Below are 17454 nucleotides of genomic sequence, written 5' to 3'. Positions count from 1 at the left end.
AGGGAGTTTCATGAATGGGGGAAAATATTGCATTATTTGTTTTTAATAACCCTTAACTCAACTTTAGCCTTTTCTTCAATTATAAATGTCGACAAGAAACCGCAGTAGTGTCAGGTCTTCCCTGGGACTTTGTCACCAAGTATACCTGTCACAGATCTCGTTATTTGTACCATGACGAGCACATTTATTACCATGTCACAGATTTGTCTTTTAAAGTGTTGATACCTTTTTCAATATAGCTGCTTTCATTTGTAATCTTGTGTATTTTATGTATCAAAAAGCATTATTCTTAGAAGAGATTTCCTAAACACACAAAACTGGTGAAGACCATATGATTTTAAATCAGTGATCAAATGGGAGCCTCTAGTAGTCGTGGGGGCAGATTAGATAGATAACCTGAGTCATCAATGCTCCAGTGGGAGCAGATGAACTGCTGAACATGAGTTTTAAAAATCTGTTTAAAATGCATCCCTTAGATGACACAAAAGCAAGGAATCTGCAGAATCCCAAAATGAAGCAAGAATTGCCTGGAGGATTCTGCAGAATCCTGTAGAGCCTGTGCTTCTCTGACGGCTGCCCGGCACTCAGAAGAGGAGACAAAGCCAGGGTCAGATGCCCCCTTTCAGACTGAGCCCCCAAAAGGCTCCACCTTGATGAGGGTAAGTGACGAATTAACCCATCACAGTGAAAAGGGCAGTTAGGATGCTTTGGGTGGGAGTGGATGGATGGGTGGGGGCACCAGGAGAACAGGGACCCTGAGGGGTCCCTGTTTGGTAGACGCCCACCCCCAGCCCTGGCCCCTGAACCTTAGGCCACTAGCAACAAGAGATCCAAGTGCTGGCTAGAAGAATCCAACTTAACTCAGGCTTAACGTTGCGTGCAACAACGAAGACCCAACACAGCCAAAAATAAAAATAAATAAATTTTAAAACCCAAGAAACAGCTCCAAAGAAAATGAGTACATCATGGTTAGAAATCACATGACATCAAGGAGATGAGACACCATGAGTGACAAGCAATGGGTGGCAGCTAGAAATAGAGCCACAAAGACTTCAGATGGTGGAAATAAAGTTTAATACCTTTAAGGAAATGAAAGGGAAACTTGAAAATCTGAACAGATAATAAGACATAACTAAGCACATTTGAAAAAGGGAAAATAGTGAAATTTATACACCTGAATAAAGTTCAAGAAATAATAGGACGGGGAAGAAGTAACACTCAAAGAAATAGAATTTTGCAAATTTGCTGAAAGACACCAACCCTCAGATTAAGAAGCCCAAAGAACCCCAAGCAGTATAAATATATAGACACAGATATAAGTAACAAAGGTGGGTCTGTTATAAAAGACAGTTGGAGAGGACGGTGTCCCTTCCCCACAAGAAAGACAGGTTATAGTGAAAGCCTTCACATCAACAGTGGAAACCACAAGGCTATATGACAGTATCTTCAAAGTGCTGATGAACTCAACCAAGAATTCTACACCGAGTAAAACAAGGGAAAGTGAAACTTGGGAGTTTACCATCAAAGGACCCTCACTAAATGGATCCTGGAGGATGGAATTAAAGCCAAAGGAAAATGAGCTCAGAGTGTGGTCTGAGTCTGAAGGAGAAATAGTGAACCAAGGGGCTTTGTGACATCTAATCAAACCAGCAACTATAAATGAAACAATGGTAATTTATGGGGAAATAAAGCAGACTAGATTTAAAATGCCAAGTTATTGTAGCTTATAAATTGGGAGGGGAGGTTGCAGAATAAAGTATTTTGGGGTCCTTGTATTGTCCAGGAGAAGACTATGGCTATTGATTACTGGTAACTTGTTAAATATGGATTAAATGGGCAAACACTAATAGAACAGACCCAGTGTAACCTTCAAAGGAAGTGAAAGGAAAAGAATAAGTGAAGGAGAACAAACAGTCCAAATGAAGGCAAGAGAAGAAGAAAAGGGGGAGAGGAACACGTAAAATGGGACAAGTCAAAATTCAAAATGTGACGTTAAGAGATAAAACCAAATCACAAGGGACTTCCCTAGAGGTCCAGTGGTTGAGACTTCGCCTTCCAATGCAGGGGGTGCAGGTTCAATCCCTGGCCAGGAAACTAAGATTCCCGCATGCCGCATGGCCAAAAAACCAAAACATAAAACATAAGCAATACTGTAGAAAATTCAAAAAACACTTAAAAAATGGTCCACAACAACAAAAAAATCTTTTTTTAAAAAAGAAACCAAATCATAAATCACAATACATGTAAGTGCACTAAATTCTCCTGTTCAGACCTTAAGAGTTATACCCTATTTTAAAAACAAAACAAATTTCAGCTATGTACTCTTTGCAAAAAACACACCTAAAGCACGCAGAAAGATAAAAGGCCCAACTATGGAAAAGGCAGACCAGGCAATTAGTAACCAACAGGAAGCAAAATATAGTCATATTAATAACAAAGGAGAATTCAGGCAAAAAGCATCATTAGAAATAAGGAAATTTGCTGCATAACAATAAGTGATTCCATTCACTGGGAAAATGTATCGATTCTAGATGTGTGTCCCATGTGAATCTGTGTATAGCCTCGTGTGAAGCCAGACTGACAGAATTAAAGGAAAAACTTGTCAAATCCATTGTCATAGTGGATTTTAACACACTTATCAGTAATCGGTAGATCAAATGAACCAAGAAAATTAGTAAGAAAATAGAATATGTGAACAGTGTCACAGTCGGGCTTGAGCTAATGCACTTGACTGCATCTGATGTCTGGAAAAGACACATTTCTTCAGGCACACATGAACACGTGCTGGTTTGGCACATGCTCAGATGTAAAGCTGGCCTCGGTATATTTCAAAGAATTATGATCAGACTACATTGTTTTAAAACCGCAATGCAATTAAGTTAGAAAACAAAGCCAATAAGATAATTAGAAAAATTCATTCACTTGGAAATTTAATAACACTTGTAATCGACTCATGGGTCAAAGGAGAAATTATAATCGAAATTAGACAAATTCATCATCTAACTTTTCACATCAAACTCACGGGACACAATTCTTGAAAGGAAACTTAGAATAGTAAAAAACTGCCTTTGAAAAAAATAAAGCTCAAAATTGAGCTAAGGTCTAACAGAAATCAAAGACCCACAGATGCAGAAGGAAGGAAATTAAGAGAACAGAAATTTATGAAATAGAGAAGCACATCAACAAGGCAAAAACTACATGTTTGAAAAGACAAGATTCATTTTGTTTAAAGGCACAAATGAAATGGAGTGAAAAAAAACATAACCACAGATGTTACAGAGAAAAAAAGATAAGATACTAAGACCAACTCTCAACACACTTCAAATTTTCATATAATCGATGACTATTGAGAAAGACAGAATTTAGCGAAACAGATTCAAGGAGAGAAACGAAGCCAGAATAATCCTTTACCTGTAAAAGAAGTGCATTCAATGGTTAAAAATTTTACCATGAAGAAAACACCACATGCAAATGGATTTATCAGAATGCTCCCAAATATTCAGGAAACTGATAATTCCATTCTTACATGAAGAAATACTAAACAATTCATTTTAAGAAGCCAGCATAAACTGGACACCCAAACTGACCAAAACGGAACGGGAAAGAAAACTACAGCCGAATCTTCCTCATATAAACGGATGCAAAAATTCTGAACAACTATTATCCAACCAGATCCAACAATGAAAAAAAAAATCATGATGAAGTTAGTTTTTATTCCAGGAATGAGACTAATATTAAAATGTATTACTAGAATTACTGTTAATTACCACACTTAAAAGGTAATTAACAGACAAACAAACTAGAATTCAGTATCCATATATGACATTTAAATTTTTTCGTAGCATATTTTTAAAAGAATAGTAATTTCCTTAACTTGACAAAAGACATCGACCAAAAACATCCAGCAAACATACTTTATGGAGAAGCACGGCAACATTTAAGATGAGGAAGAGAGTGAAGACGTCCTTTCCATCACGCCCACCCTGCCTCCCCCTAAACACTGCACTGGGGTTTGCAACAGACCCAGAGTAGTTAAGAAAAAGAAACAAAAGCTTGTGGGTTTTTTTTACGGTACGCGGGCCTCTCACTGTTGTGGCCTCTCCCGTTGCGGGGCACAGGCTCCAGACGCGCAGCCTCAGCGGCCATGGCTCACAGGCCCAGCTGCTCCGCGGCATGTGTGATCTTCCAGGACCAGGGCACGAACCCTTGTCCCCTGCATCGGCAGGCGGACTCTCAACCACTGTGCCACCAGGGAAGCCCCCAAACAAAACTTTTAATGGGACTCTGTTACTCAAGCTCATACTGCTCGCCACAGGACAGGCCAATAATCAAGAGACGAGTTGCTGGGCAAAGAATAACGACTTCCTTCAGAGAGCCCCCAAACCCAGAAGTTGGTGGACTCGTGCCCCCAAAGAACCGTCTTGCCTGAGTCAGAATTCAAAGGAGGTGGGACTAAAGCCAAGCACTTCCTGGTTCCCCCCAGGAACCGGAGGGGAGGTGTTAATTTCTCCCTCCTGCAGTCATTCGCAGGTGGGCCTGCTCAGGGGGTTTCCTGGGAGCTAAACACAGGTATTTTAGCTGAATGCTCATTACCTGGGAGGCAGGGGTCCCAGAGGTGGGCCGTTATGGAGAATTTAAGCTTATAGGCAGCATCGCTTTAGTGATTAACTGGTAACAGGATACAGAGGTTCTGCCCCATTACCATAACCCACTGTCAACGTCCAGTCCACAATCTTGGGGGAAAAGGGACAAAGACTGCCCTGGCTATATCCTACTGAACGGGGGCGATGAATATTCTTTAGAATCTTTAGTTGGTGGTAAACATTCCCCATTTTCGGAGACAAATTCAAGATAAAACACGAACAGCGCATACAGGTGCTAGCCTTCAGAGAAGCAAACGAACCAGTTCACAAATCGGGTAAAAGTCCGACAACTCTTTCCTCTCTCCAACAGGGTACACCCCACTCCAATACGGAACACACTGGCTTATTCCAGAGAAAAAGCCCCAAACGGAGAGGAATCAATTTCCCGGCTGTACACACCGGAGCCACTTACCCTACCGTACGGAGGCCGTCGGCTCCCAAACGTGGATTCCTTCCTTCCACTGCCAAGCGCTGGGGCGGCCGGTGCTGCTTCAGAGAACTCTGAAAGGCAGACCCTCAGGACATGGGGTCCCGGCAGCTGCTCGGGTCTTACCCCAGAATTCCCCAACCAGGGCTGGCAGGCCACGAGCAGCAAGGCTCCTGGGTGGCTTCTTCAAAATTTGTTACCAAGTCCAAGCTTGTACTGCTCGCCACACGACAGGCTAATAAATTGAGAGGCGAGCTGCTGGGGCAAAGAAGAGTGACTTTATCTGGGAAGGCAGCAGAGCAAGATGACGGGCTGGACGCCCAAAGAACCGTCTTGCTGAGTCAGCATTCACGCTCCTTTTACACTAAAAGGGGAGGGCGTAAAACCAAGCACTTCCCGTCAGCCTCCGGAGGGGAGGTGTTAATTTCTCCCTCGTGCAGTCACTCACAGGTGGGCCTGCTCAGGAGGTTTCCTGGGAGCTAAACACAGGTATTTTAGCTGAATGCTCATTTACTTTAATCTCTCGGAGGCAGGGGTCCAAGATGGGCCGTTGTGTGCAATTTAAGCTTATAGGCAACATCCCTTTAGTGATTAACTTGTAAGAGAATACAAAATGTTCTTCCCTATTACAACCCCATGTTATATTAAAATGTAAAGTAGTACAACTGATGTGGAAAACGTGTGGTGATTCCTCGAAAAATTAAACAGTTACCATATGATCTAATAAGTCCACTTCTGGGTATATCTACAAAAGAATTGAACGTGGGGACAGGAAGAGATGTTTACTGACCCACTGAACTATACATCTAAACATGCTTAAAATGATGGATTTTATATTGTGTACATTTCACCACAAAGTTTTAAAAGTTGTAAGGATTCCAAAGGATTGTCCACAAACACTGGTCTCCTGATGCTGGTAGGTACTTCCCACCAAACCCAGGGGTTGATCATCTGCAGCTTGTGAATGAGGATGTGTTTCAGAGACTATATGCAAAATCACGTATCATTTTTCTGAGAAACCTTCCATCAGGCTGTCAGAGGGTCTGTGACCCACACGAGTTCAAGACCCATTCTGAGGGCCCCTCCCCTCTGCAGGTGTCACCTCCCCACTTTCCTCCCCTCCCTCTACCCACCCCCAGGACACTTTTCTCTTTCATTCACTCAGATTGTTTAAACACGATTCAGTGTGTATTCTTAAATCTTTCTTGAACTCACTAGACAAGGTTTAATTTTTTTAGGACAAGTGAGGCTCTGAAATCAACCAAACTTCAGTGTTTTTTCTATTACCCTTTTTCTCCTGCCTGACAATATTAAACAGGTCCACCTCTGGCTCGGGATGTGGGACAGCAAATTTGCAAACCCACGTGGATGCTTAATCCTCCAAACCGTGTTCTGTGACCTTAAATAATTTCCAGCTAAATTATCTTGCTGTTTTTTTGTTTGTTTGTTTTGCGGTATGCGGGCCTCTCACTGTTGTGGCCTCTCCCATTGCGGATCACAGGCTCCGGACGCGCAGGCTCAGCGGCCATGGCTCACGGGCCCAGCTGCTCCGCGGCATGTGGGATCTTCCTGGACCGGGGCACGAACCCTTGTCCCCTGCATCGGCAGGCAGACTTTCAACCACTGCGCCACCAGGGAAGCTTCTTGCTGGTTTTTTTTCTTTTTTTAATTTGGCATTTAGTGTGGACTGAATTCTAATACATTGAAGACCCCTGCTCGGTCCCATGGCCTGGGGTGGTGGGAATTCTTGGAGGGGTAAAACTTCAGATATCAGAGGGGAGGTGCCTCTCAGAAGTGGCTTCAACCTCAGAAACACACAGGGAAGGAAAACTCTCGCCAGCTCAAGTTTCATCCAAATGAACTCTGAGACTTTTTAACAAAATGCTTTTATTTCTATTTTTAAAAGAAATGCATTGTTAGGTACTTGCATGAAATCTCGAAAGGCATTTACATTCTTTGCTTTAACTCTTCCTTTGTGGCCACAGAAAGCGGGTAGGAAAGATGAGCAGAGACCAGGCGCAGCAGACACAGCCCGGGCATCGTGCGGAGCCCGCGGCCCCGAGCCCGCCTGAGTGATGGTCAGTAGTCGTCGTAGTTGACGCTGGCTCCGTGCCTGAAGCTGTGGGGGCTCTGGGGACCGATCGCAGCGTCCTCGTCGTAGTGACGCTGCTGGTAATCGTAGTAGTCGTGCCCGTTCCGACCTCTGTTTAGCCAATAGGTGATGTCATCCTCAAATTTCTGGAGGAAAAGAGGATGAGAGGGGATGAACTTAAGGACGCCATTTCCCAGAGCACATCTTACTGACGCTGTTTCTCCGGGACTTTTATTCAACGATGAACAACCCCTCCTAAGAATAACTCCTGCCACAAGGACCTACTGTACAGCACAGGGAGGAATTATATTCCATATCTTGTAATAACTTATAATGGAAAAAATCTGAAAAATAATCTATGTATACTGAATCACTTTGCTGTACACCTGAAACTAACACAACACTGTAAATCAACGCTACTTCAATAGAAAACAATAAATAATCGTTTTTTAAAAAGAATAACTTCTGGCTACAGCATCCCTGGGCCAGAGGTCAATACTAACAAGATGGAGAACACGGCTGAAAACTTCTTCCCCCAAAGGAGTACACAGCCTTCCCCTTGAACACGTTTGTCTGTGAGTTCTAAATATACCCCAGACTTCAACATTTTTCTCTTTTTCAGTAAAGAAAATGGACATCTGCCCAATACAGTAACAGCTGGGCCTGTCCCCAGGCGCTGGGCATCTGATGTGGCAGACGCTGACCCCCTCCCCATCCCACCTTGGCTGTTGCACAGGCTGCGGGCTTCATAAACGTGGTGCATGAAACCACATTGCAGCCTCGGGGCGGGGAATTTGGACACGTCTGGTGGTGACACTCTCACGCCTGTTGTGTTGCTCAGACAGGCCTGGATGCAGTGATTCAGGCCACGAACGCTTACTACGTGGGCACGATTCAACCCTCATCCCTGTCTACGCACTTGGCCTGGGGCTCCAGCCTCCTCTGACCCTCCCCCAGTCCCTGCCTTGAAAAGGAAACAGCTTGCTTGTCTCACAATACTGCAGTTTTTCCCATAGTGAAGTAGTCTCGTTCCTTGGTTTTTCTCATTTTATAATCTTGTTTGAGGTTCTGGCTTATCTTTTTTTTTCCAAAAATTTTTAAAAATATTTTATGAATACAGAAATAATGCAGACACATTTAACAAATGTGTATGTGAGAGGGAGACAAAGACAAAGGGAGATATTTCCATTGCCAAAGGCAACCACTACTGACATTTGGATGCATTTCCTTCTGGTCTCTTCTATGCATCATATTTAGTTATTATACTCTTACTGGATCCCCAGTTTTATTCTGGTTTTGTCACCAGTCATTATTTTAGCCATTTCCCCATGTCAAACACTTAACACCCATTTTCTTGAACTGTAAATACAGATAATCAAGGAAATGCAAATTACTAAAATATGATATAGCATTTTCATCTATCAAAGAAGTAAATTTATTTGCTTTAAAATTTTTTCAGTGGCAATACCCGATGTTGGTGAAGATCTGAGAATAGTGGGGCTCTCACGCACGACTTATGGGAAGATGAAATTTGCTGGTACTTAACGACCCTGACGTGTGATTCTATCTTTTGGCCCAGGAACTCCACTGGACAAAGTGATACTAAGTAAGGAGAAAACTACACACAAAGATGCAAATAACAGTACCTGCCTTTTGGGGTGTTGTGAATGTTAGGTAATTCATATACGTATGAGACCCGTGCCTGGCACAGTTTGGCTATAAGTGCTTAGTGATTTGCACAGCAAGAAAATTATGTTTGCCGAGCAAAAAGATAATTAGGGAACGACTGGTATATCCAATGGTTAGGACTGGGAAGGAAATTATACAGCTACAGGATTGCATGCTATGCAGCCATTAAAAATGATGTTTCTGGGGCTTCCCTGGTGGCGCAGTCATTGAGAGTCCACCTGCCGATGCAGGGGGCGTGGGTTCGTGCCCCGGTCAGGGAAGATCCCACATGCCACGGAGCGGCTGGGCCCATGAGCCATGGTCGCTGAGCCTGTGCGTCCAGAGCCTGTGCTCCGCAGCGGGAGAGGACACAACGGTGAGAGGCCCGCGTACCGCAAAAAAAAAAAAAAAAAAAAAAAGGATGTTTCTGAAGAGTTTAATTTTGTTCACCTCTTGCAGTATTTTGTATACACCCTCCATTCACAATATGAGCCATGAGCCCGTCTGGAAAAACCCTTCCAGCTGCCCCCGTGGGAGACGCCACCCTCCGTCCACTCCCTGGCTGGGGCGGTGAGCTGTGCTCTCCATATCAGGACTCACTCAGCACAGCCCCGTCCATCACCCTGCAGACTTGCTCCGGGGCAGCAGAATCGCACACCTTAACTCCACCACTGGCTGACCTGTACCTGGTCCTTGGCTGGGAGTCGGTGATGATAAGCAGTCTTTTTCCTTAATTTGGTGAATATGTCCACTCATGCTACCTTCCTGCAAATGCATTGACAAATTTTCCCAAAAACATCTGCAAAGATCCGTCTCTCTTTAAAAGTCGCTTTGCATCTCTTTCCATTATCCTCATGGGTCTTTGCATCGATCTTGCTGTTTCTGACAGTTTTTTGAGGCAAAGTTGAAAATGTTTCGGGAGGTGGTGAGTTATTTTTAAGGACACCCAGGCAAAACTGACCAGACACATTAAAAGAGTCCCTAAGAAAACCAGATTCTCGATGAATTTAAGTCCCAGCCACTTTGGGTGGGGACGTCTCTGGAACTCTGCTTCCACAACCTGATGGGAGAGATTCCCATTTGGGCATAGTGGGATGGAAAATTCCAGCTAATACCCTTACGCCTGACAATCATGTGGTCCAATGCCTGTCAGCTCTTGACACAGAATGGGGGCTCTGGGCTTCCCTGGTGGCGCAGTGGTTGAGAATCTGTCTGCCAATGCAGGGGACATGGGTTCGGGCCCTGGTCTGGGAAGATCCCACGTGCCGCGGAGCAGCTGGGCCCGTGAGCCACAACTACTCAGCCTGTGCGTCTGGAGCCTGTGCTCCGCAACAGGAGAGGCCGCGATAGTGAGAGGCCCGCGCACCGCAATGAAGAGTGGCCCCCGCTTGCCACAACTGGAGAAAGCCCTCGCACAGAAACGAAGACCCAACACAGCCAAAATAAATAAATTAATTAGTAAACTCCTACCCCCAACATTTAAAAAACAAAAAAAGAATGGGGGCTCTGACTTCAGGGCAAATAACAGAACTTAATTCTCTGGGCCCGTTTCCCCAAAGCAGGCCTCTCCGCCCCCATCCTGCCCGGCAGGAAGCCAGGCTGCAGCCAGAACACCCACCGCTTCGTCGAAGCCCAAGTACAGGAAGTGCTGGTACCACTGCTGCACCTCGGGCCGCGTGCGGTCCCACAGCTGCCGCCTGAATCGCCCCAGGCTGCTCAGGAACTCCTTGGCCCTGCTCTCCTGGACGGTCACCGGGGTCGTAGGGGGGGCAGGGGCTGAAACGAGGGGTTCCCCACCCCCAAGTACAGAGAATGAGTTCTTTCCTCATTGGGGTGAATTGCTCTTCTCCATCCCCCTCCCCGTCCCCACCTGGCAGGAGGTGGCCTTAACTGGCACATCCTTCCTGCAGGGCGCGGGTACTGTGCGGGCTCCCGCCGTCTGTCCCGGGCTCCGGGGTAGCGAGCCCTCCTGTCCAGGCACAGCCAGGTAACAGGCCCGGGGCGGGAACCGAACTCAGCTCCTCCTCTGCAGCCCCTCACCAGGCCCAGACCCCAGGCCCCAGGGCCTGGGCAGGGGCTGGTGCTCCCCCTGGGCTCTGCCGTGGGGAAACCATCTGGTGTCCAGTGCCGCTGGGTGCGTGTGCCTTGTCCGCACAAACACGAGCGTGCTGGAATTGCTTAGGGGGCCAGGGGAGGAAGAGCTGGAGCAAGGGTCTGAGCAGGCCGGCCAGCGAGTCCAGCGGTACAGCAAGTCCTCAAGTCAGGCTGCAGTGTGACCATGAATGCTTCGACTGTCTCTTGATGGGGGTGACCCTCGCTTTCCCACGGCTTCCCCAGATGCCTTTCCATCGTGGGCTCAGCTGCAGAAAAGGCCTCGCTTCGGCAGATGTGCTCGGGGAAGTGCTGTGCCGCTGGGCCGGCCCTGCTGTCCGGCTCTGAGCCTCTGTGCCCTCATCTGCAACACAGGACTGATGGGCCTGCTTCCCGTTACGGAGGCTGCACAGGAAAAGGAAGTCAAATGCCCTTGTGTCCCTTGGTCACGTGGATAAATATCAGCACATTTGTGTTTTCACCTCCTGTGCATTTCCCTCAGGGCCTGTTACACTGTTCTGTACACAGTAGGTGCTCAATATGTGTTTCTTGGCTTGAGCTGAACAAAAGCTGAGGATGTACACGGAGGAGTCATGATCATCTCGGCCGTTTGCTCTCCAGTCCCCCTTAGACAGGTGGCCCAGCCAAGGCCCCTGTCACCCCTGGTGTCCCCGGGAGATGGCTGTCCAGCACAGAGAGGGGCCATCTGAGGGGCCTGGGAGGTCGGGGGTGGACCGGGGTCTTGGGAGCAGCTGGAAGAGCTGGGGAAGATGCTGGCAGCTCCCCCAGGAGCCCCTCCCCTGAGAGGGGCCGTGTGTGCTCAACGTGTGTGTGTGGGGGGGTGTCGCTGCGGGGCCACCTGGGAAGCAGGTGCATAAGCGCTGGCGCCCCCCATTGGGGAGCAGACTTCAGCCTCCTGGAGCCCCCATTAATCCAGGGGAAAGAATAAGTAGTTAAAAGTTCACCTCAGAAATGTAGTCTTGGGAGGAGATATGGGGATGTATGTATATGCAGAGCTGATTCACTTTGTTATATAGCAGAAACACACCATTGTAAAGCAATTATATTCCAATAAAGATGTGAAAAAAAAATGTAGTCTTCATTCTAAGAGATAGATAACTTGCTAATTTCCAGGTGAAGACAAAAGTTCTGCGGGAAATGGCTTTCACAAGCCCACACAATGATCAAACTGATTATAGGGGGCCCAGAACTCACCTGTGTGGCTCCCCGACAGATCTGTTTCTACGAAGTTTTGCTGCGTTACCATATCTATCTGAGGCCTGTTCTTCACAACAGGTGTCAGTAACAAAATGTTCTTTCTGTTTAACCCTCCCCCAAGAGCTAGCTGGATACGGAGGACACCCACAATACCACTCTGTGCTGCCCCAGAACTGAGGTTGTGTGTGCTCTCAATTCAGGTACGTGCTCTAAGGGGTATCACGATTCTAAAATAAACAGCCTTCAATTAACACTACAGCTCTGTTCCTTTCATCTCTGAGTCCACACTGACAGCTGTCAGAAAAGCATTAACTGGCAATAATATTTACCTGATGAAATACCGCACCACATCCCCACAGGACGAGCCCTTCAGATCTGCTAACCTTCTAAGGAGTAAACACTTCTGATTTTCCAAACACAAGCCTCAAGTGAGCACATCAACATCGCTGTTTCATTGCAACCTGGTTAAGAATGCAACCCTTATCTGTGTGGGCTATATTTACCTTCCCCTTTCTGAAGCATCAGCTTGAGTTTGTTTCCACTTATGCCACCTAAAGGAATGAAAATGGAAATCATTTCAGGGTTGCACTGCGCCCTTAAATTTCTCACATGCAAAAATCCGCATTGGAAAAAATCACTTCATACCCCTAGGTTGCTTTAGCAACTTGGTAGTATTACATTATTTAATGCTTGTTGCATTTCCTGTTGTGTAGAAAAAGCAATTCAGGCTGCCTGTGGCTCAAACTAGTGACAAGGACCATGGCCGAGCAGGGCACTTTGAGCTACTTGAGACCATCTGAGCTGTTCTCTAGGAAAAGTGACGTTGTCTTTTGAGCCCTTCTGTCATAATATTCGGGCAGCCACCTGTCATATGCACCTGCCTGCAGACTTAACTTTTCATGGTACAGTCGATCAACTAGTGTCCCCCCAAATTCATACCCACCCAGAACTTCCGAATGTGAACTTATCTGGAAACAGCATCTTTGCAGACGTAATGAGTTAAGGACCTCGAGGTGATATGATGCCGGGTTTAGGGTGGGCTCTAAATCCAGTGACCGGTGGTGTCCTTATAAGAGGAGGTGAGGCCACAGGGAAGGCAGCCGTGGGAAGACAGAGGCAGAAGTGGAGGTTCTCCTCCACAAGCCAAGGAATGGGGCTTCGTGCTCTAAAAGCTCAGCCCCGTTTTGTAACTTGCCCTGATTGTCTTAAAATCAGGCATTAGGGGCTTCCCTGGTGGCGCAGTGGTTGAGAGTCTGCCTGCTGATGCAGGGAACATGGGTTCGTGCCCTGGTCCGGGAAGATCCCACATGCCGCGGAGCGGCTGGGCCCGTGAGCCATGGCCGCTGAGCCTGCGCGTCCGGAGCCTGTGCTCCGCAACGGGAGAGGCCACAACAGTGGGAGGCCCGTGTACCGCAAAAAAAAAAAAAAAAATCAGGCATTATTTGAACCATTTATTGCTGTTTTTATTCAGATCTAAAAGTGTTTCTACACTCTACAAAACGATTTTCATTTGGTGTCCTAAGCATTCCAGCTCAATGATGGTAATATTTTAACTGATTCCTATCGCTGCATTCTCGGTATAAACGAAATAAAATACAAGTTCTAAAAAGGACTAGCTTAGAGCCGATGCCCACTTGTTGTATTCTGATGTGCTTCTTAAAATGGGAGGAACAAAGGGGGAGGTGATAAAGCACGTGCTGGGGAGTGATGGACTGGCCCCCCAAGTGGTCCTAGATTAGAACAGCCATCACCCTCCCCCCACCCCCCTCCCAGGGCTCCTGCTGCCCCCCTGCCCGCGCTGAACATCCAAAACGCCGAAGGGGGTCCTGCCTTTCCACCCCACCGTGCGGCTGCTTTGCGGTGGAAGATGCACCAGCTTCAGGGAGTCTGGGAAAGTCACCTCCCGCCTTCCAGCCTCAGCAACTTCGCCGTAGACCTGGGGTCATGACCCCTGCCTCTCAGAGCCCCGCGCCTCAACGGCGCCCCTTGCCGGCATGAGCCGGGAAGGACGGTAGGAGGGGAGGTAGCGCTGTCAGGGCAAAACCTCTGACTTCAGGTCGCCCTTCTGCGGTGGGGATGTGGGCTCCCCAGGGTTCTAAAGTCCACACCCCGAACCCGCCGCATTTACGGCGTGTGTGTGTGAATGCGCGCATTCTGTAGGGAACGGAGCCGGGATTTTCAACCCATTTACGGAGGGCTCCAAGAAGTCGAGAAAGTTAAGCCTTTCTCGCTTGAGAACTTTTCCCCAGCTGGGAGGTGAGGCCTGCTCGCAGCTCTGCAGACCTGGGACTTGGCCGAGCCAAAGCGCCGGGAAGGGAACGCCTGGTAGGCGCTCTGGGGATGGCCCTTCGCCTCCGCTCAGCCCTGGGCGCACCACCCGCCTACAGCGCCCACCGTGCCCGGCCCTTCGCGTTCAGCCCGAGGCTTCTCCGCCTCCTTTTCCAAGCTTGCCGCGCACATCCGAGACCCTGCACTTGACCCAAGCATGCCACTTCCCACCGCGCAAGGGCAGAGCCCAGGACCCCCTGTCAAACCTTGGCCCTTGTCCGGGCTCAGGATGGGCGCCTAGCCCCCACGCCCTCCCCAAGCCTCTCCCCGGCGCCCTGGCATCTCCCCCTTACCTGGGCCCACGCACAACAGCAGGAGCAGCGCCAGCGCTGGCATGACCAGGGCGGCGGGCCGCGCGGAGGAGGCGGCCATGGCTGCACAGAGTGCGCTGGAGGGAGATGCGGGCGCCTCGGCGGCCGCTGCGCGAGGAGGGTCAGGCGCGGGGGACTGCGCACGGGAAGACTGCGCACGGGAGGACCGCGCATAGGGGTACTGGGCGGGCGGTCCCTGCGTCCCTGCCGGGGCGGGACCCGCCGGGCGGGCGCTGTGCCTTCAGGTCCCGGGCCAAGCGTGCGTGCCAAGCCACCGCGCCCCTCTCTCCGGCCGCGGCTCCTCCAAGCCCACGGGGGGTCCGGGTGCGGGGGCCGCCAAGGACCGCAGGCGAGGGGCAAGCAAGGTCCAGCCGCCCCGGGACGGATCGCGGCATCCAGAGAGGGGAGGCCTCCGCCCGGGAAGGACTGAGGATGCCGTGCCGGATCCCCGCTCAGGCCGCCGGGTCTCGCGCCTACCTGCCCCCGCTCTGGTTCGCAGTCCCACTCCCCTCCGCGCCGTGCGCCCCGGCCTCCCCAGCCCGCTCCCTCCCGCGCAGGCCTTTGGAATGTCCTGGATTACAGATGCCTTTGGCAGTTCTGTGCTTCGTGCTGTTTTGAACGTCTCCACACTCTGGGTTCAGAGTTGCGTTCCAGGAAAATTTCTCACTCCAGACGACCCCGATAGACGAGGCTTTTAGTGACCAGGAGGCGGTGAGCCCATCTGGTATATTTCTCAGGACGTATTTCCCCCTCGTGCGCCCCGGATCCACGCACACTGAAGAGGCACCACCGTGAGGCCCGGCGAGAACCGAACGTGCCTTCCCCGGTCCCGGGCCTGTTCACACACGAGGACTCCTCGCAGGCAGGGCGGCTGCTGAGAACTAACCTCTCTAGGCCTGTCTACACCGCGGCCGCTTCCCTTTTTAAACCTTTGCACCCTGACCCAGCTCTCCGCGTGATGCGGTTGGCGCTCTGCAGCCAGAAAGGAGCCCGTTTACGTTGAGCCAGCAAAGGCCAAAGGACCAACGGGAAGGCGAGAAGGGGCTCTGAGAGAACCCCAAGCCTTGGGCTCACAGGCTTCCCGAGGCGCCAGAGAGAATCCGGAAGATAACCTCATACTTGCAATGCTGGCAGGGAACAGCTTATAAACCCCCGGGAGCGGGGCAGGATGAGAAAAAGCAAAGCAGTACCTGTCCTTCTGCCCAAGGACAGGACGTTTATCGCGAGGAGGAAGACCCGAGCAAAGGACTGGCTTAGAAGAGGCGTGGAAGATATTAACCGTAATCTCTCGCTTATCTTGTGGAGGTCTCCCGGCTCATCCAATCTCCAACAGCATTTGCTTCCCCTGTAACATTGAAATTCTCCTCTTAACCAGGGTCTGATCAGAACCCAGTCGTGTTGCCTGTAAGGACAGCAGCCATCTCCTTGAGTTTTCTTTTTCCCTCTGGTGGAAACAGGCCTTCATTTCACACCCTCCCACTGACAGTTACAATGCACTTGGCGATTTTATTTTTTGTTCATTCCAAGAGGGAAAAAGAAGTCTGCTTTAATCAGCTCATGCAGTTGTAGGATTTGAAGGTAAAGTAAATATTGAATCCTAATTTTTTATTAGCCTATATTAAAATAAAACCCTCAACTGCTGTTTTAATGTAGAATTGGTTAGAAAAATCAAGGATCCCACGGAAAATTATTTTACAAGAATTGTCAATAAGGTGAGAAGAACACATCCTGAGGACTAGGCCCTGCTTCCTCTCCACAGGGAGGGGATGGAGGTGAGGTCATTCACCAGCACCCTCGGAACTGCTCAAATGACATCCCTGGGGCCGGGGAGCAGCAGCCTGGGCCCCAGCAGGGCGATGGTGAAGTTGTCAGAACTGGATACTGATGCTGAGTCTTCTTCCTGAGCTAAGCTTACACTTCCAACCAAGAAGACAAAACTGGTGACCATTTGAGGTAAAGGACCCATTTGGTAATCACATAAGGCTTGGATGTCCACTTGTCTGTTTATACTCTTTACAAAACGAGAATGGTTTCCAGGAGATTTCACAGTTCCCGGGTAAGTGGAACATTACACACCCTAAATAATGGCTGAATTCTCCATCTCTGCCATTAATAGAGACAGTCCCTTTGTGTCAACTTTTTATTGAAATGTAACATAATATAGAAAAGTGCGGAGATCAAATATACAACATAATGATGGAGAGACCAGGTTACTAGCTCTCCGGGAGCCCCTGTGTCCCTCCCAGTCCCCCCCACCTCACCCCACATATCAGTTTAGTTTGAGGCAATTCTCTTTTAAAAACACTTCATTGGTATTTTATTTTCATTTCCTTAAAACGAAAAAAACTCAAAATACAAAGACTTTGGATTACCGGTAGGAAGATAGTAATGATAAAAAGAAGGATTAAAGGGGTCAGATTCATGACTATCCATTGAATCCAATTTAATTCAGTATCAATATCTGTTTCTCAAATGCTCAGTGGACATCCCTGTAGACAATCTCCCAGAGTGAAATGTCTTTGGCTCCCGTGTTCGTGTACCTTACACATTGTTAGTAATATTTATTGCCGTGAATAAAGGCTCACAGAGCATTGCGTCCACCTGTCCCAGTCTTTTGTCCGTTTCCATCCATGCCAGGTCTCTGGTTGCTTGGGTCCTACTCACTGGGGTTTCTCT

General features: G+C 48.4%; 1 protein-coding gene across 1 annotated transcript; it reads right to left on the bottom strand.

Moving 5' to 3' along the window:
* Positions 1-6759: 6759 nt before the first annotated feature.
* On the bottom strand, positions 6760-14839 carry ECRG4 (ECRG4 augurin precursor; the record flags this gene model as incomplete). Its single annotated transcript, XM_082642514.1, has 4 exons — positions 6760-7308; positions 10449-10606; positions 12643-12690; positions 14761-14839. 4 exons carry the CDS (start codon positions 14837-14839, stop codon positions 7150-7152), a joined length of 444 nt encoding a protein of 147 aa, XP_082498640.1. The 3' UTR covers positions 6760-7149.
* Positions 14840-17454: the final 2615 nt, after the last annotated feature.

This window comes from Mesoplodon mirus (genome assembly GCF_964341445.2).
Source record: "Mesoplodon mirus genome assembly, chromosome: 14".
Taxonomy (NCBI): domain Eukaryota; kingdom Metazoa; phylum Chordata; class Mammalia; order Artiodactyla; family Ziphiidae; genus Mesoplodon; species Mesoplodon mirus.
The sequence above is the reverse complement of the archived record's forward strand: the minus strand, read 5'-3'. Positions and strand labels throughout refer to the sequence as shown.